The sequence below is a fragment of the Ostrinia furnacalis genome, unplaced genomic scaffold (assembly GCF_004193835.3).
Source record: "Ostrinia furnacalis isolate ACB-3 unplaced genomic scaffold, ASM419383v2 OfSCF7708, whole genome shotgun sequence".
Taxonomy (NCBI): Eukaryota; Metazoa; Arthropoda; class Insecta; order Lepidoptera; family Crambidae; genus Ostrinia; species Ostrinia furnacalis.
In genome coordinates this window covers 307445-329238 of record NW_021137947.1, presented here as the reverse complement: position 1 = coordinate 329238, position 21794 = coordinate 307445, and the positions used below count along the sequence as shown (strand labels likewise).

Genomic DNA, 21794 nt, shown 5'->3' with positions numbered 1-21794 from the left:
CCAGAGATGGTTGCCATTAAAAAAAAATAGATTCCTTTCAACCAAAGTTATTGAAGTGCACACACGCTTCATATTTTTGACACGCATCATGGAACGCAAATGATCTGTAATAAAGCCTTCTCAAAAGGTATTAATGGTAAAAAAGTCAAAACATGATTGAGTATCTCATTTCTATGAAAGAAAATATGCTGTTACTTACTGTTTACTTCATACAACTTATGATATAACGTAGGAAAAGGACAGATTTAAGTTGATAAGTATCGTATACCAAACGATTTAACGCAATCACAGATAAAATGTCATCTAAACTTAAAAATATCTTGTCTACAACCTGAATAAATCCGAAATACAAAGTTGATGCAGCATCGACAGTCCTCATAATTAAACTTCTGTTTTCCCGCCACTACATTTTGTTTCGCGCGCTTTCCGTTGACAGTTCATTCCACCATGATGGATAATGGCGTCGCTGAGTTATTGTCATCGTGCCGCCACTTGACATATGCAAAAATTGTTTTGCGAAGCCATCAGAGGTCGGATTAAGTTTGTAATGGACTCGTCAGAGAGATTGATGTTGGAGAGATTTGTTGGGATTTTAAGCTGTGTGGATTTATATTGGTTAGCTAAACGAATAGTTTATCAACACCGTTGTAATTAATACTCATGGAGTTCGTTTTGGGCAGCCTTCGGGAGTGGACGTGCGCAACACGTGCGCTCCAGACGGTCCGACCCTAAAAAGGCACTTACAAAGCCATAATATGGCGTTTGACGCCGATGCGACGGTGAAACTCAAATGTTCTAACAGTGAATTACCCGAAATTATACTCGCGATTAACTATTAACATAGTCAGATGTGCAAAAAATAGTGGTTATAGATAATTTTTTTGTGTGAGAAAACCTGTAGGTGAGGAAAAAAGCATCGAGTAGGTGACAGTGACCAGCACAGCGCCTAAGTTAAAAGCCTAGNGTACAGTTGTAAGAGACTTAAATGCACAGAGAAGGTCAGGGAATTTTGGAAAAGGTCTTCATCATAGACAGAAGAAAGATACTCCACCTAAAAAACTTATTTGATAGCAAGAAAACTCAAAAACTGGAACCAAAACCTTGCCATTGACTATTTAATGAAGAAATCCTATAGGAACTACAAAATATTCAAATCGATTGCAGAAACTACGTATTCCAATAAGAAACTACAGATTGCAAACAATTTAAGGTGAACCTACAGTGTACACAAACAGCTCAACAAGCTCTGCTCTATAACCTCGTCGGAAAACGGATTTCAACCAGAAAATTTGAATCTAATAAGATCTTTTCAATGAGAATACATTCTTTCACCAAGAGCATAAAAACCTAATCCAACGAGACAGTTAGCACTGTCTTTTGCCTCAAGAAGACAATTCATGGATATCTTGAAGACATCGGAAAATAACTTAAGTGCTAAAAGAAATTAAAAATATCCACGGAAAAAAAAATATCCACGAAACAGTGAAGAAATAAAAACCTGATGGAAAGGATGGAAGAAACTCAATGTAACAATCACCCTGCATAAAGATCATTGAGCTAAAAAGAAATCATACTTACTAGATTACACCAAGGCGAACCGTTTAATGTTAGGAAAATATGAACGCGCTGATAAAATGCCGTTTTTGCCGTCCGCTTACCGCATCAAGCACTATCCAAGAAACGAAAGAGGGAAGACTAAATTAACCCACCATAAAAAGAAATAAGAAAAGCAGCACAAGAAACATTAGATATTGAAAAATAATGTCAAAAGACAGCGAAAAAGACGACAAAAACCCAGAACCACATATATCGACGGAATAGTCAAAAGTGCAAACAAATCGAATAATCGAAGAGAGAAGAAAACAACAAAACAACAAAAACAAAAAAAAAATGATTTAAGAAATATTTGACCAAGGAAAAACAGACAACAAAGAAGACGACAAAATCATAAAACCACAGTTATCGCCGTAGTAATTAGTTTAAAAAAAAACAAAAGAGTCAAGTTTTTAAGAGGTTGTAGATAAATGGAACTAAAATTTAAACATCTACTATCCAAGAAATAGAAAAGAGTGAACAAACTCAATTATGACACAAAGAAATAAGAAATGAAGCATAACAAATATCTGACCCGGAACATGTAAACAAAGAAGAAGACTCCAAAAACTCAGTACCTACCTAACACAGACCTCAGGAGAAAAATGAAGATATTCTAGCAGCAGTATAAGAACCAAGACATCTCACCAAAGGCCAGACCGCCCGTCTCATCACAGCAACGCTCAGTCCTACCAACTATATCAAGAAAAATAGCATAAAATTGGAAAAAAATGAAGTCAGTCTTGTAGCAGTAGAACTAAGAAAAACCAAGCCGCCTCACCAAAAGCCAGACCGCCCATCTCATTGCATCAACGCTCAGTCCGACCAACGATATGAAGAAAAAAAGCATAAAATGGGAAGAACAACGAAGCTAGTATTGTAGCAGTACAAGAACTAAGAATAACCAAGCCATCTCACTAAAAGCCAGATTATACTAAAGAAAAGAAATACAAGAAACCTGACCTGGAAGAATATATAGGCAGAAAACCTATAAGGCGATACAATTGGGAGAACAATGAAGCTAGTCAAACAGTAGTACGAGAACCAAGAATAAACAAGCCACCTCCCTCACCAAAGGCTAGACCGCCCATCTCATCGCACCACGCGTTTAGTCCTTCCAACGACATTAAGAAAAGAAGCAGAAGAAATATTTAATCTGGAAGATACAGAGACGACAAAAACGTAGTACCGCAGATATCAAGAGAACAACGAGGCTAGTCTAGCAGCAGTACATGAACCAAGAACAACCAAAACCATCTCATCAAAGGCCAGAACCGCCCATCTCATCGCATCAACGCTCAGTCCTATCAACGATAACCCGTCTTTACCTATTTTCCTAGACCAGGCTCAGGATGCATATCTACTTGGTTGTGGTCGACCGGTTGCGGTTTAAAGACGCAGCGGCTAGTCGGCCGTCCTCTCCCATCCCAGAGCGTGTGTTTCCTTAAAATCGTGCCTCCTGGTATGCCGGTTTGACCGGAGCAGGCCTCGTCCTGGCTGGGTGAGCACTATCGTATCGTATCGTATCGTATCGTACCGTTGTAATTAATACTCATTTGTTCTTATTCTCATTCTTCTTCTTCAAGAGACTCTGTTCTTGGCCTGCATCTCATCTGATGGACAGTGAAGATAAAGCCGAAGGTGACCAACTCCAACTTCCGAAAAACAATAATGCTATCAACATTGGTATTTTTATGCGAGTGGTTGCTAGCCAGGTGGGCTTAGAACATGCCCCACTATAACCATAGAAGTTCCAAAGTCTCACCAAATCTTGAGACAAAAGTTTCCAGTAAATAACTATGACACAACTTTATTGCCCAAAAATGGCCGAAACGAGTTCCTTCCAATAAATTCATCCGCATGACATCCAAATGCAAAATTTCCGTAACAAATACGCAAAAAGCGAGGTTATGGTATCCCTTTCCTGTGAAGGGTTATGGGTAGTGATGGTAGCGTAGTTTCTTTAAAGGGACAGTTTGGTAAGTGGGACAGCATTCGTTTTAAACAAAATCACGTTAGTTATTTAATTTTTAGCGTTAAGAGTTGCATCTCAAACTGTCAGAACTGGAAGACCAGTCGCCCGGCAAGCGGAAGGTCGTGGGTTCAATTCCCACCTTAGGCAGTTCGATTTTATCAAGTTATTTATAATTTTCAAAATCACGTTACATAAGTTTACATATAAATACTTTTTGGTGTCAAAATAAATCTTATGATAGCACTGGGGATGTCTATTCCCTGCAGTTGAAAGGACAAGGATGAGAAGAAGGTGGCTTTCATGTATTAATTTTTAAAATATCCAAGTTACAGCATGAGTTTAAAAATTAGGTTAGAAGTAAACACTACCTGTAGGTAAATTATGTCACTTTCATGTTCATGATAAAAAGTCAGTACTAAATTATGATTGGGTGTCAGTTTGAAGTTGATTAGTACTCATAATGGTATCATCATCATCATCATCAACAGCCCTTTACAGTCCACTGCTGGATTCCTCCACTTAGTCTTTAGTGAAGGGTTTTGCCATAATCTCCACGCTTGGCAGGCATGATGATATATTACTATGTATTATTTAATTCATGGAGTTTTAACGCATATCTGGCCTAAACAGTCCACGTTAAACCGTTACAGTTGGTTTTTGTAAAAGATACTTAAAATTGGGACGAGGCGTCCCACTGAAGATTATCCGACAACACTAAAGCGGCCATGTTTCATCGTAATGCTGTTGTATTCTAGATGCAAGTGCTCTATTGTTGGTCAAATTTATTAGGGTGCTTAAATTTTTAGTTTTGTGTATCCTTTTGCAAGAGTACAAGCAGTGGTTATTTAAGCGAAATATTGAAATTGCTGAGTACATTTTTTACTAAACTTATTAAGTAGTAGGGGAGACCGAGGAGAATTGTGACATGTCGATTTTTGGAATTTGCGAGCTCGCAATAGCGCGTATTTCTTAGCTCGAGACTTGAACTAAAAACGCGTACTGTTATGGAGCTCGCAAGTAGATAATAAGTTCCAAAAAATCGATAATGTCACAACTCTCCTCGGTCTCCTTTCAAGATCAGAATACGTTCAAGTTCATGTATAGGATAATGTAAGTCATTGAAATAAAAGTTTGACTATGTAGAATTTTCTCCCAAGTTTGTCCTTATAACTTTCGATGTAACTTTGTGAAGAAGTTTCATCAAAATCCATCCAAAAGAGTCGCATAAATGAACAAGAAACATACATCGACCTGATATGAGTAAGTAGAACTTAATATCATTCACAATTAATTTTTCTACCACTCGGATGTTGTATAAAAGTCACGATAGCTTTTTCTCCCACAAAAATCTCAATACGCATTTTTATAATTTGAACAACAGAAAAGAACGAGCCAAAAAATATCGTAACGGCTTTAAAAGCGCGCTGACACATTTACCCCTCAAACGGGACTCCCGGCAAAATTACCCCGACAAATTATTCAGTTCGGCTGACGGCGGCAAAAATCCAAATGTCAAAATGGGGAAGTCAGATATATAGCCTCAATTAAGTGGCCCGATTAAAAAATGTCTTGACGTTTTCCGAGTCGGCTCTTTTGCGGGTTTGTCAAGGTTGTTTTTGGGGTTCCGTGAGCCGATAAAAATGGTTTATGTTACGAGTGAGGTATTGTTCTATCTATTCTAGAGCTCAAATCCTTAAGTATCTGGTAAATAGGAAAGGGTGTGTAGACTCAATGACCTTAAAATGATGATTTTCCTATTTTTGATGTCTTATTTTTTAGGTTACAGCATTTCAAGTTATTATTATCTGGATGGGACCGACCGATGTATTGACTACAATTACATTTTGTTACAAAATCGACCTTCTTCGACCAAAATGATCAAGAGTTTTTGCTTAATCGAAGGGTTAAGTGTTGTATAGATAGGCTATTAATTTGTGTACCTATTTGAAGCAATTTTTCTGATCAATGGTAGATAAAAGTTATTGAGAAATCTTAGGTCTTTTTAGTTTAGTGAAGAGTTTACTTATTATGTCCAAATAAACACCCGTGATATTTTGTTTCAAGTCAACCGCTCTCCTATGATTCTATCGAAACTTAAATAAATTCCAATGAACACATATCCTGCATTCATTGGCTATTAAGCTAGATGATGGCTCTTAACTTTTCGCCACTCAACCCTCCTTCCTCCGAGTTCCGTCGCGTTATGCGCACGCGCCGGACGCGTGCCGGACGCGTGTCGTGGGGTGTGAATCGACCTTGGGAAGATGGCCGCCAAATTGACTGCGATGTGGCAAATTTTCAAATGTAATTGCGATCGTAAATCAAACTTTGAATTATTATTTTGGATTTGGTTGGTTGGAAAAGTGTTTTGGAATATGCTAATTGGTTAGTTTCTAATTACAGGGTTTCGAGTTCTTTTTTAATACAATCATCATCTACTTATGTATTGTTACAGCAATTTAAGTAGGTAAATGTACCTATTTAGTAAAATTTTTGATCTCAATTTTATGTAGGATATAATGTCGCCAATATAAAAGTTACTAGTGAAAAAATAAGTTTTCATCCAATAACCAGACCTTAAGAAATCCTTTTAGAACTTACTGACCATCGAAAAAAAAAATCCCTTTACGAACAAAAACTGTATATTTTATGAGGACATTCTTCTTTGATTTGTCTCAATTTCACGATGCACTTAAAAAAACTCCAGTCCATTACTAGTAATACGATTTAAACTACCCTCACTATTTATAGATGCCAATAAAGCTTCATTGTCATATAATGGACCCCCGGAAGAGGGGCTGAATGCATTTTGATTGAGTAGCAATGCTACTGTTTTGAGAATTTGTTACTGAGAAGTGGGGGGATGATAATGATTGTAATGTGAGAAAAGGACGAACAAAAATGCGGATTAAAGATTAAGATTTTTTTAGACAGGAGGCAAACGAGCAATCGGATCACCTGATGGTAAGTGATTACCGTCGCCTATAGTCCCAGGGGCGTTACAGGTGCGTTGCCGGCTTTTAAGGTGAAGATACGCTCTCTTCTTGAAGGCTTGCAGGTCGTATCCGTCCGGAAATTGAAGGTAGGTTAAAATTAAACTAATAAAAAGATCGTTCAGCCTACTTCCAAAAGTAACTGTGCTCTAAAAACGAGTTTAAAAAATGATTAAGTTTTTGTTCGGAGGTTTGTAATGAAAAACATTGAAGGGGCTAGATAGAAGCTATAATTATATGATTTTGGATTAAATATTGTGTTTTCAGGGTTCCGTAGTCAATAAGAAGCCCTAATAAATTACAAGATCCGTTGCACATATTTTCACCATACTCCTCCATGTGAATGTATATAGTTCAGTTTAAGAGACTCTACAATTTACTAGAAGGCTTATTAAGTACTAGAGGCCGCCCGCGACTTCGTACGCGTGGATGCCGTTTTACCCCCTTAGGGGTGGAGTTTCGTAAAATACTTTCTTATCGGATGCCTACATCGTAACATCTACCTGCATGCCAAATTTCAGCCCGATCTGTCCAGTGGTTTGTGCTGTGCGTTGATAGATCACTATGTCAGCCAGTCAGCCATTCAGTCAGTCAGTCAGTCAGGTAGGTAACCCTTTTACCTTTGAGTTTAGGATATCTACTTATCAAAAAGTTATATGAATACAAACTTGGCCATTATTAATTTCATGACAACAACACGAAAGCAAAATCGATAACAAATCGGATGCAAACATCGATAAGAAAATTAATAAACGGTAGCATACCGATAAAATTACAAGTTTCACACCAACCAATTTGCCCGTATCCGTATTTTTATCTTATCTGGCAACACCGATACAGGTGGGATTTGTTTGACGTTGGCAACACTCAAATCGAGTGGCTGTGAATGTAATTACGATGGAAAGCTTTTTCTGTACCGACATGGGTGATAACGTCATTGTAAATTGACAAGTTTTGTAGGAAATATTAATAATATGACACACTAGCTGTGCCCGCAATTTCGTATGCGTATAAATATTAAATATTTTTTCCCGTTTCTGCAACATTATTCATTGATGCTTTGCTCTTATTAGTCGTAGCGTGATGGTATATAGCCTATAGCTTTCTTCGATAAGTGAACTAACTGTCACAAGAAGATTTTTCAAATCGAACCGGCAGTTCCGGAGATAAGGGCGTTCAGCCAAACTCTTCAGCAAATATAGCTCCAAAGCAAAATAGAATTTATGCGTTCACGAGCTAGCACTAGTGTGGCATTTACAGTTCCGTCTGTCACTGTCAGTCTGGTCATACTAGCATCTAGCTATGAGTGATAAACATGGCAACACTTAAAATGGAAAGGCATAACCCCTTTCAATATTATCCAGGATTTTGTAAGAAAACATCAGGTAGGTATCTTACATTTGTGTAAACATAATGTGACCACTTACCAATAGAGTTTTTCTTTAAGTAAGGACATATTTATCTCTTTTCTTAGCATTAATCCACATTTATTGTTATGCCAGAGAATCTGTTGTTTCAACTTTATTAAGTACGTACTCAAGTGCCTCCAAAGACAAGTGAAGCCACAGGAAAAGCCTATCAAAACATGGCCATTGTTCCATCTCATCTGCCATTGTGCCTTTTGTCCGTATGTCTGTCAACTACACAATATCGCATAAATAGCTACTATAAAACTTTTAGTGTTACACAGTCGTATAATAGTCATATAGTAGATCCATAACGTTTGTACCGAAACCGAGGCGTTCCCGTGAAGGGTAGAAAGCACGTCGTTGTAATTCGAGCTCTTTTGTTTGTTGTTTAGGTATAGTTTTGTTTAAGGTAATACGTGGCGGGGAAAAGAGTTGTAGGGCCATGAGATGGGAAGCTTTATTGAGGTTAGTGCTTGAAAAGTGGATGATGTTTCCTACAGAGAGCTATTCTAGAAATAAATTAGGACGCACTACATAGCGGACGCGTACCGGAAAACGCAGCGTGGGACGTCCACCCCAAGGTGGACCGACGACATTATAAAGGTAGCAGGAAGGCGCTGGACGCAGGCCGCTACCAACCGGCCAACATAGAAAGCATTGGGGGAGGCCTATGTACAGCAGTGGACGTCCTGTGGGTGAGATGATGATGATGATGACATAGCGCTGAACCGAAAATTTCATAATAAAGTAAATACGCATAACGCACCTCAGAAAACGAAAATATTTTTTTCATCTGTATTTATTCTTATTTATTAACAACAAGACTTACCTACACAATTTTAGACAATTAATATTTTTGAAGTTCTTTAGAAAAATATTGGCTTAATTGATTGGCGAAGAACTAGTTAATAAAGTTTTATCTATAAAATGAGTATCAGGGATGCTGCGTTCCTTCCGCTAACTTCGTGGCCACATCAAGGGGTTGCGTGACGGGACCAACGGCGTTTTCCGGAAACCGGAGGGGGGAGAATAAAGATGGCGGCGGCGGATGTAGAGACACGTGCTCCGCGCGCACCGGAAGTCCTGTTCGCATCCATTGAATTATGGACGCACAATAACTGAAAGTATCTTGGTTTTTCTCGAATATTTCTGTTGTGTGATTGGATATAGAAGTTACAGCGTTTTTCGATTAGCTAATGATGTATTTATATCTATAAAAGCGAAAGGTCACTGATTGACTCACTCACCACGAAATCTCAGAAACTACAAGTGCTAGGAGTCTCAAATGGCAATGTCAGATTTTGTATGGAAAGTGGCGTCTTTTTTTTTCGCGCGGCCATCGACCCAACTTTGTTTTTTGATTACAAAATAGTATAATAAACCAAACAAAATATAATAAACAAAAAGCAAATCTAGTATGAAAATCATCAAACTTCTAATGCTCGTAACTCAGTTCAGACTGAGTTTAGAGGTATACATGTCATAGTCGTTTCAGCCAAATGACGTCCACTGCTGGACAAAGGCCTCCCCCAAGGTTTTCCACAATGAACGGTCCTGCGCTGCCCGCATCCATAGTGCCGCATCCACATGTCATAGTAAGTTTGGTTTATTACACTATTTTGTAATCAAAAAACAAAGTTTGGTCGATAGCCGCGCGAAAAAAAAAGACGCCAATTTCCGGCATTGTCTTTTTGCATAGGGGTTCCTTTTAGAACGTAGGTGCTCACTAAGAACGGATTTTACGAAACTCCATCCCTAAGGTGGTAAAACGGGATCCACGCGTACGAAGTCGCGGGCGGCCGCTAGTCTATACTATAATATTACAAAGCTGAAGAGTTTGTTTGCTTGTTTTTTTTTATGGGACAGGAGGCTAGTGAACGCGCTTATCTTGGAAACTACTGGTACGATTTGAAAACATAATATTTTTGAGTGGGATAGCCCATTTTTCGAGGAAGGCTTTAGGCTATAATAATAACATCACCATACAGTCAATTGGGGCGGAGCAGTAAAGGAAAATGTTGCAAAAACGGGAAATATTATTCAAACTATTATTACGCGTACGAAGTAGCGGGCAAAGCTAGTTTTATTATATTTTGTTATGTGTGATAAAATTGCCTATCTTCAAATTGTGAAACTTCCTGATCACAATAAATCGTTGTTATAAGTAAAAAAATTAATCAAATTCTTAAAAAGTTATAATTGAAATAGAATAACGAGTGCGATAACAAAATTTTATAGAGGTGTAATAATTATTTACGAATGGTACTTACGATTACAATTAATATGAAAGATGTATAATACTTTTGAGGGAGAATTTCGTATCGAATAAGTACCTACTAACCTTTTTAATTGAAATTAGGTACTTAGGTAACCTACTCATCATTAATTTGAGTGAAACAATCATTATAGATATTTTTCCAATATGGTCGCTACCGGTTCCCTGTGTAGCCAGAATCTACAGCTTGACCGCCTAAAAACCCAACCAGTGAAGGTCAAGTTTGTACCGGGGGAGAGTTAGCTTTTTAAACAAAAAAATATTTATCTTACCTGTTAATGCTAGATACAGAAGGCACGTTATCCTGGCTGCAGATCCCTTCACTCAGCAGCCGGTCCCGGATCTCCCAGGCGAACATCGTCGGGTTCTCTCGCTTGTACGCCGCGATGGCGTCGACCACCGGCGGCGTCGCCACTTTGGGCTTAGAGCCGCCGATCACGCCGGCCTTGAAGCTGCCGGTCTCGTAGTACCTGGAAGGGAAAATGGGTTAATAAGGTATGTAAAAGGTTAGGTATGGATTTGGTGATTGAATTTTACAATTCCAAAACAGATTTTAGCCTCCCATCAGCCGTGTAAAAGACACCAAGTAAAGATTTTTCCAATGTTTTTTTTTTCGAATTCTAATCTAGACACGTGGCAGCGTGTCAAGCCAAGTTCAAGCAAAGGAACTGGCTAGCCAGCGCCGAGTGTAATACTACACGAACCATTTGGTGCCATAAATTGATCACTTGATAAACTGTGCTTTTGTAAGATCTTATGCACACTGGGATAAGCAATAAATAATTGAGGATTGATAAAATCCACTACTACCTCAGGTGACATTTGAACACTTTGTCATGCAAGCGCACTGAGCCACGTTTATTAAGTGGTTTTATGTTAACTATAGTTAATAGTAATTTAATAATTTTAGTATCAGTCAATATTTATTAGAATTCAAATTACCTGCCTTGTCTTCTATACTTATAATAAATCTGTAGAGAGGTCAATTCTGTACATTAAATATATTTTCAAAATAACTATCAGGGGGTGATTAGTGATCGATACTGATGCCAAAAATGCAATCAGTAAAATTTTTGTCTGTCTGTCTGTCTGTCTGTCTGTCTGTATGTTCCTTATAGAAACAAAAACTACTCGACGGATTTTAACGAAACTTGGTACAATTATTCTTCATACTCCTGGGCAGGTTATAGGATACTTAGGAATTCCCACGGGAATGGGAATTAGCGGGAAAATCGTATTGTATGAAAAATCTGAACCGCTTAAGTTAGACGCTTGAAATTCGGCATGCAGGTACCTTAGTAAACTTAAAGCTTAGCTACAACAGGATATTGCAAAATTCCCACGGGAACGGGAGTTAGCGGGAAAAAACACTTGTATGAAAAATCTAAACCGCTTAAGTTAGACGCTTGAAATTTGGCATGCAGGTACCTTAGTAAACTTGAAGCTTAGTTACAACAGGATATTGCAAAAATCCCACGGGAACGGGAGTTAGCGGAAAAAAACATTTGTATGAAAAAATCTAAACCGCGTAAGATAGATGAAGGGAGTAAAACGGGATCCACGCGTACGAAGTCGCGGGCGGCCGCTAGTTATGCATAAAAAAGTAATGCTGCTGAGGGACAGTGTATTTATTAATGTCAACGAATGTCCTATGAAAAAATTACAAAATTTTCGTTTCAAAACAAAAAAGAAACGCTGACAAAAACCCGTTACTAACAACCAAACGACAACCAATTCGCTACCAACTGTTAAAAATCCGAAATCACATCAAGTATGTCTAAAAAAATCGCACCATATTGGGTCCTATTCCCAAATCACCCATAAACTTGTCCCGCCCCTCCCCTGGGGCATGGCATTAGAACTGACGAAAATTAAATTTCCCCCAATAAAATAATGGACGGTATTATGACAATTTGATTAGTTGGCCCGATCTACCCTTTCGTGGGGATGCATTTGCGATTTGAAATAATTATTTTTTTGGAGTAGAGTTATGTGACACTTGTAGTTGGTCAAGGGAAGTTCGGTTTTATTGCTTATCAATGATGATTGTAATAATAGTTAATAGGTTTTAAAATACATTTTTAGACGAAACATAATTGCTTTATTCTATACTTAATCTATTTTTTGGACACTTGTACGACATTGGATTAAGTTGAATTCAAATAACTGCCAAGTTTGAGTTGGTGTATCTTAGATTATTTATTTTTTGCCAATCTTGGAAAGTAGGTATTAGAACTTGTAAATATTATGAGAAATAGCATTGATGGAATAGAGACGATTCAACCTTTGTTTTTATAGAATTTTGACAATACCTCAACATCTTTTACTTTCACTTTTAGTTTAAGATCACCACCTATGTACACTTATGAAGCAATAAATGATAATGATTATGATCTTCTGGGGCATTGGTAATTTTTACGTTCGATCGTTTTGACAAAGGCCTCCCCAAATTATAAATGAAAAAAAAAATATTCAGAAAAATACAGTTTTGGGTGGTAAACATAAAAAAATTCAACATCTCTTCATAAACCGATGACTTTAACCTTAAGACATTAACTAACGACTCTCTTACCCGTAACACGTTCTTTAATACCATTTTTCGCATCCCAAAACTCAAAAAGGTCACATCACACATCCCATTTGCAAATGTCCCCGTTCTCCCCTTATGAAGCTATTCATTTTGTCGAACATTGTATCCCAGGGGATGACACCCTAAGGAGCTGTAAGGTAAGGGATTGTTTAATTTGTTTTTGAGATGGCTGATTGTTTTGCATTATTGTTTATTGATTTGTATCATGGGAACTCTAATTAATAAAAGTAAATTAGTAACAGTGTTAGTTGGATATGTTTTTCTTATTATAATAGTCTGTTCGTTTGGTATCAATCAAATAACAAAAAAAAATAGAGACATTTTAGAGTCCCCACAGACTACAATACAACAGACTGTTTCGTTCGTTCGTTCATTCGTTTCAGCCGAAAGACGTTCACTTTCAAAACGAACAGATTTTTTATCGGCCAATAGTTTAACGGGGGTGATAATCAGTATGAACAATTAGTGTGAAAATACCCACATTACACCGATTTGGTATTGCCCGACTCCTCATATACCTAAATTAATTCGACTTAACACTCTTGATCGAAAAAAAATCAGAAACAATTTTCTGATCTTTTACCAAATACCAACCGAATTGCGAACCTCCTCCATTTGTTGAAGCCGGTTAAATATCATCCTTAATTCAAATATAACTCAAAAATTACATTGAAATTGCGCCCAAAAAACACTCAACGTTAATAAATCCGGATTAATCCGGTTACATCATTACAACCGGTTTGAACCGCATTCGGTCGGTTAGTGTTAGGGCGGGCGCACACTCGCGAATTATTCACAAACGCACTCGGGATAAGTCAATTACAAGTGTGATCACACCCTACGAGAGTGCTAGAGGTACAGTGGTGTACAAAAAAAGTATTATAGACTATTTTTACGATGTCTAATGATTATTTATATTTATTAGCCGAGATCAGTCCTAGAGATGTTGACTTTTTAAAAATTTTAGTAGAGATTTGTGGCAAGATTTGATTTGATTACTTAATTTAGCTTAGCTTCCGCCAAACACCCTGTATGTATAGTCAAGCCCTGTTCAAACTACTTAATTAAAACAGTGTAGTTACATTTTCGTTCTTTTATTTCTGTTTTGTCTCTTTTCATCATAATTAAATTATTTAACAGAACATTTATGTATCTTTACATTTTTTAAATCAACTGTCTTTGTTTTTGAGACAAAACTGACGTTGTTGTTTGATAAATCTTAATTTAATACTTTAAATATCTTTTTCATATTTAAAAAAAACTCAAGATTTTTTTCGTGCTAGACGTATACGCACACAACTGTACTCCGGGTGCATTAAACAAGGGCGCTAGAGAGGGTTCTTGGAGTATCGGTAACCATTATCGAAATGCCGAGGGTTCCGTACACAATGTCATCCCAAAACATACCGTAACATCTTAATAATAGAACTCATTATTGAGTGTGGTTTGAAAAAATCATTCTGGTAAAAATATATTGGCATTATTACAGCGCAAAAAGACTAGTCGAATTTTAGTCGTTTTAAAATGGTTTCTAAATGTATAGGAATAGAAGTTACTTTTAATTATTAATTATAGTGTTTTGGAGTTCTTTGATCTTTAGAAGTAAAGTTTTTCACTAAAGTGTACAGAATATTAATAAGCTAGGTATAGGTAAATATTTTTGGTGTACATTATTTTAGCTAAGCCTTCTCTACCTTTATAATATTAGAGTACCTAGACAGACATGATATTAATAAAATAGATTCCTACATGAGTATTTTGTAGGTGTACACCTAACAATAAAAGAAGTTCACTTCTTAACTGATAATCTGTCTACAGTTGGATACCAATGACTCAGTTACGTGCCAAAAATCTGAAAGTGTAATCAACCTTATTATTTGCTCTTATTTAGTTGCATCAATTAAATTAAAAATAACCGTATAAATACTTATAGAAATACGAAAATAATTCACTTCACAAGCAATAAACAGCAGCATTATTAGGCGTAACCGCCATAATCCGGCTGGAGCCGGTTCAAACCGGTTCCAACCGCACTAAGCCGCGACAAGCCGGTTACGGTCCTTATCGCGATCGCCAATATGTCTGACACTCGACACGGACAAATTGTTTTATAGCTACGTATCTGATGGAGATTATCGGTATGGTGGGGTTTATTGTTTAGATTACAAGTGCACGATGGTGTATTGAGGAAACCACTATGGTTGGTATTAAATGTAGCTTAGTATTTTGTATAATGAAATTCTTCTTCTTCTTGTCGTGACGACAACAAACCCACACAGTGTGAGCAAAAAACTAAGGTGCTCGCAGAATATCAGCGTCGAGGTACTACGTGCCTTGGCATATGCTGAGCGAGGACCTGTTTGGTACAATTTTAATTTTAAGTTTTAATTTGTAATTTGTATTGTGTTGTGCCAAATAAAGGTATTTTTTTTATTTTATATTTTAAACTCGGCTCTGCATATGAAATTGTTATGTACAATTAAATATTTTGGAGAATTTCAAGACAAACTAATTTTTCAGGAAAAATATGTGGGGTCGTCATTATAGAAAATGTCTGATGTGCTGTCGTCTGTAGGCCCCATATTTCTGCGTTAATTAGATCTTTGAATTCATCAAGCTGTACTGGGTATAATTAAGTTCGTTTAGAATAGGTAATTCCATAACTTGACCCGACCAGAAACCGAACCAGCTTTTGCACTATTGGACGCTACGTCATCGGGCCGAGCTCTACAAATCTTATGAATTGTGTTTCCTGTAATAAACAAAAGACTGACAAGGGTGACTCAGTTTCTTCCGCCACTTCTCAGCGCCAGCTTATATGTTGTCCCGAAGTGGTTGTAGGGCAAGCGATATTAAGACATAAAAGAACCTTCATACTAATAAAGAAAATTAATATGAACGCGGAAATTCATTCCGAAACTACTTACTTCTCAGCACCTGCCAATATTTTGTCTCGACGTACGGCAGGTATATTATAATGCTCTGGCCTACTAACCATTAAAGAATTTGAGTGTGAACATCAAAAGTGGATCTTATCAGCAACAGCCAAATTATGTTGTCCCGAAGTGGTGGTAAAAAGCTATATTGGGACGTATTGTAATGCTCTGAAAGGGCATTCATACTAATACAGAACGCACTACACTATCCTCTCCTCAGCACCAAATATCGTTGTTCTGAAGTAGTGGTAGAGCAAGCTATTGGGACTTTTATAATGCTTTGAAAAGGGGCTTCATACTAACTGATAAAGAATTTGAATTTGTACACCAAAATTGGATCTTTTCGACACTACTTTTCAGCAACAGACGATTGTTGTCCTGAAGTGGTGATAGAACAATACTATATTAGGATTTGGGACGTGTATAAGTGGCCCATAAGGGCAGCAAGGTTCTGGAGTTGAGTAAAACGCAGCGTGGGACGTCCACCCACCAGGCACACCAAACCCCTAATAAAGGTAGCAGGAAGGCGCTGGATGCAGGCCGCTACTAACCGGGCGATGTGGAAATCATTGGGGAGGCCTATGTTCAGCAAGTGGACGTCCTGTGGCTGAAATGATGATGATGAGAAGTGCTCTGAAAGGCTTTTTAAATATCATCATCAACAGCCCTTTACAGTCCACTGCTGGACTATGAGCCTCCTCCACTATAGTGGAGGGTTTTGCCATAATCTCCACGCTTGGCAGGCGGGTTGGAGATCGCAGTTTAAAAGATTGATGTTTTTCAGAGAGCGCTGCTGCCCATTCCCTGTTTGATGTGTAGTCCCTAAGTCGCCTCTTACGACACCCGCGGGAAGAGTAGGGGTTGGTGACAAATGTATTCTACTCTGCCGTCACCACACGGCTTTTAAAGATACTAATAAATAATTTGAATCTGAACGAGTCACGAGCTACAAAAGTGTACTGAATTCATGTGCTGAATACACGTGTTAAAAGATTTGAAATTCATTAAATTACTTATAAACTTCCTGCACAATAAATCGAATTTCATAAACATCTAAATAACATCCAATTACAACTCGTGTTTCTTGATTGGAATTGAAACGAATGATAAAGAAGTAATATTAAATGCAATACTCTTTAGTTTATGTGTAATTGATTAATAATAATTAAACTCCAATCATCACCCGAGCCTTCCTGGTTATTATTGTTGCTATTATTTCGGAAATAGTATTAAATTTTTACCATTTATAATAATGATATAGCTTCGCTGTTAAAATTAATGATGACTGACTGGCCTAATGATTCTAATGATTCGCTTATGCTAATCAGCTACAGGTTTAAGCCTCAGAAGTGACAAATAAGAGTTTGGAGAGCATTCAGCAGAGAGGTCAGCAACAAATAAAAATTAGTTCATCATCAGCTCCCTTAGACAAGTTGCAGAATGTGACAGTTTTTATCTCGAAAAATGGTCGAAAAACTTTTTTTTGTATGGAGTTACAACGGACTCAATTTTCGATTCGATCAAAAAGTTCCCCTTGTCTAGACCCACAGGTCATTGAGTCTCTACTGCAGGAGAAAGACTCATTTACTAGATGCAAAAGGGAGGATAAGGCCTTGATCTACACTCCCCACGCCGTGCTGGTCAGATGATATTAATTATATTAATGTATTTATAGCTATCTTTCTAGTCGCTATTATACAGCCATTTTTATTTATTAATTTATTACTAGGTACAGTTACAGTACAAGAATAACAATTATTCGTAGGAAAATACAGCTGCAAATCGTCATTCATCATCATCAATCATTTTAGCTAATTTAGTCCACTGCTAGACTTAGCTGTAGTGGTTTCATAGAGCGCTACAAAAACCATCTCCATTTTTTCCGTTCGGCTATTTTCTTTTAAATAAAAACCTAATATTAGTTAATGATTTATCATTATTGATTTAAGATGTATATTAGCTGCTATAAATTAACGTAATTAGCAATCAAAACCCAAAAGGAAAGTGCCCCAGTCCTGTCCGTACACAATCACGACCCATGCGCGGGCGCAGAAAGCGTGTCGGCGCTTCCGTCCCCCCCACGCCTCGTTATGTGGTGGTCATGTTATAAAATTGAGATTCTGAGGAAAAATTGTGACCTCAATTGTTTTATCCCAACTAATATTATAAATGCGAAAGTAACTCTGTCTGTCTGTCTGTCTGTCTGTCTGTCTGTCTGTCTGTCTGTCTGTCTGTTACGCTTTCCCGCTTAAACCTCGCAACCGATTTTGATGAAATTTGGCATAGAGATAGTTTGAGTCCCGGGAAAGAACATAGGATAGTTTTTATCCCGGTTTTTGAAACAGGGACGCGCGCGATAAAGTTTTTCTGTGACAGACAAAATTCCACGCGGGCGAAGCCGCGGGCGGAAAGCTAGTTATATTATAAAACCAGCCTAAACAAGGTATGAAATAATGAAGATTGTTATTAACAATAGAGAAAAATTGGCCTTTACATAGATCAAACACTAGGGATTCACTTGAATGCATTATGCTGATATTAACGAGGGATAAAAAGATGACTAGAGGAAAGTTTCTACTTGAATAAAAAAGAGAACATGAATTTTTTGTCCCATTATTTTGGATATAAAATCTAATGGATTATGGAAAAATAAAAAACTTGTCTACACACTTGTTTTATTTATTTTTCTTTGTAAATAAAGACCAAACTTGGTCAAAAATTAGCTCAACACTACTTGTGCATAGCGCTGTAGTTTTTACGAGAGAAAACTACATTAGCAAATACTGAACGGCCCCACTTCTGATACCATACATAAGCTGAATATCTAAGTAATTTCTTAATACATTCACAGACATTAATCCCAAACCAATTGATAACAAATGCCCATAATAATTCCAAAATAAAATATTGATTAAAACATGCCCCAGGGCATACTCAGGCCCTACAAATTCGAAACCTACAAAACAGGCAGTACCGTCCGCACAAAAGTCAAAACAAAACGCGAGGATGGTTGGCAAATAAATTGAAAAGCAAAAACGACTGGCCTCATTCAGTATGGCGGACAGTCCCGAGGGAATAGGGACGGGACAAGCTATCCCGGGATCGCGGGATTGAAGACTGGACTTTAGGGTAACAATGCTAATTTAACTGTCAACATCAGTGATGTGTGATTAATGAATAAAAATAATGATTATTTAGTAGAGTCACGTCGTAGGTAATAGTGACACTATTAAAATAATAGTAATAATTGGTAAGAAAAACAAGTGTAATAACTTTACCAGTAATTATACATTAATTATGTTCTCACATAATATTAGTTTTTCATTCGGAATCAATATGTCATAACATGCTAATAACATGTCGGATGGTTATAATGGTTTTTTTTTTTAAATATCAACCAATATTTATTTGTAACTAGCTGACCCGGCGAACTTTGTTCCGCCTTAATGGCAATAAATAAGCAGACTTTTTTTATTTCGAACGGGATAAAAAGTATCCTATGTGTTTCTCCTGGCTCTAAACTACCTCCCTGACAATTCTCAGCTAAATCGGTTCAGCCGTCCTTGAGTTATAAGTGGAGTAACTAACACGACTTTCTTTTATATATATAGATGATGAATGACGTTCACGGAGTCTTCGTTGACCAAAGATAGCGTTCGAATGTGGGATGAGTGTGGGAATTAACAACAAACATTACTATGAGGTCTCAGTGCGCGTGGACGCACATGGTGCCACACGAACAAATCACAGAGCTCTATTCAACGTTTTGCGTTCGATTTGCTGCTTCACTTAAGCAAGCATCGTTTGTGAATACGGGCGTAAGTCTTATCCCGGAGTTGATGACCACTGCCCATCTCTAGAGAGGTCAATTTTCAATTTAAAGTAGACAATGGCGGCCGCCAGCTCTCTATTCATATGATTGCGACTGTGTTCGTATTATATCAGCCTGATAATATGTTTTTGGAATAATTAACACGAGTTTATCAGAGTTGTCATACTTTTGATTCTTTGTGGAGAAAACCCTTGAGGGAATAAGGTTTGGAGTCCGAAATTAGGTTTTGCTTTGAAATTTGGGTTAACAGTGCTTTTTAGTTGGTCAGAAATAGACGTGTATTGAGTTTACAAGTGCATGGCAGATCCATTTTTTTAAAGCAGCACAAAACAGGTATTTGACTGCAATCACGCCTGATGTAAGTGATGTCTAGGATGGTACATACCTGCCCTGTAAATGCCAATTCATTTTGTTCATCTGCTACATAAGTATGATTTGTTATGAAAAGTCATTGTAAGTATGACGTAAGTAGAAGATGAGCATGTTCAAGTTAAAAATACCAATTCAGGAACCGGGGGATAGCTTATTTATTAAAATCCAAGCGGGCAAAGCTGTAAGCCCACAAGGTGGACCGACGACCTCATACGCTGGATGCAGGCCGCTACCAATCGGGCAATGAAGTAATCATTGGGGGAGGCCTATGTTCAGCAGTGGACGTCTTGTGAGTGAAATGATTTTATACAAAAGTAAAGAAGAATAATAAGTAAATAAATTATTCCTATTTTAAAAGAAAAATAAGTAATTAAAGTATTTCCTTGAATTACCAAAGAATTATTTGCCCCAATTCCAGTTAAATCCGTTTTAACCTAAGTTACCAGGCTAAGTTAGTAGCTTTAGTTAACCGTTGGTTAACCGCAAACGAGAAGCTCTTAACTTGCTAGCTTACTTAATGAGTGGTTAAGATGTTTAACCGGAGATCTGTTTACAATGTAAAGGTATAAGTTATGAGGTTATTGATAAATAGACGCTTCAGGTTAAGTTTACCTTATATTTGGAAAAGCCTATTTATGGAAAAATTATGATAATAGGTCGAAGTAATGACATTTTCATTAAGATGACTTTTCCCAGTACCTAATGTACGTAAGATGACTAACCTACCTAATGTGAATGAGGAAAAGCAATAAAAGATTGACTATTGAGAATTGAAAACAGTTTGAGAGATTGCTAAGTATAATAATGCACTATCCTAGATCGCATCTCACGTAACAAACATGTACGTTTGCGGTCAAATACCTGCTTAAAAAAAATGAAAAAGTTAATGAAAGCTATGTAAGTTTCTGCACCGCTTTATTTCAGAAATAATACAACTTTGGCCAAAAAAACTGTGTAAAAACGGTAAACTGCAAAGAAAGCTCAAGCAAAACTATAAGTATAGTCAAAAGCTCTTCTTGCTATGTAGTCTTTTAATGGCCGTATTCACAAACGATGCTTGCTTAAGTGAAGCAGCAAATCCAACACACAGCGTTGAATAGAGCTATGTGATTGGTTCGTGTGTCACCGTGTGCGTCCACGCGCACTGTGAAACCTCATAGGTAGTTTGTGAATACGGGCGTTAGGCTCATAACTCATTATAATATCCTCATTTTATCTTGAAGGATGTACAAATCATTCTAGGTCATTTACAAAAACAATACACCACCGGTAAAGCACTAAAACAAAGCCAAAAGTCGCTTTATTTGTAATCATCATCAAAAACAGCACAATACCAGCCTCATCACTCTAAATACATAATACAGTAAACCTAACGATCGTAATTATTAGAATAAAAAGAGCCGCACGCGCTGCGAACAAAAGAAAATGACATAAGTGTTTGTCTAGGCAGGGGTAGGCAACCGTGGCATACTTATTTAAGATTTTAAAATTTACTCATCCGGTGAAGATTTTATTTCTGCGGACCAAAAGAGTAATGATGTAACATGTGTCGTTTTCACACTAACATACACTACGTCTTTTGTAAAGTACAAGGAGTGAAATCCCTGCTTGTGTTCCCTATCACTTCTTTCATCACCCTTAGGCCTTTAAGACTCTAAACAGACATCTTCTGGGTAAACTTGCTCCATCATAAATCGCATCACCCATCAAGCAAGATTTTTACCAAGAGCCAAAAAACAATCTATAAATATGTATATTCAGAACAGTTAAGTTTTGGTACTAGTTAGCTAGGACCAGTAATTTCGTTTAAAGGTCAATA

General features: G+C 37.3%; 1 protein-coding gene across 3 annotated transcripts in view; it reads right to left on the bottom strand.

Annotated features, from left to right (window-relative positions):
* The window catches only part of sv (paired box protein shaven), a 114571-nt gene that overhangs the window by 21642 nt on the left and 71135 nt on the right, over positions 1–21794 (bottom strand). For all 3 annotated transcript variants that reach the window (XM_028322720.1, XM_028322721.1, XM_028322722.1), the window contains exon 5: positions 10518–10715. In XM_028322720.1, the coding sequence (XP_028178521.1) occupies positions 10518–10715 (198 nt within the window). The remainder of the gene's footprint in view (positions 1–10517; positions 10716–21794) is intronic.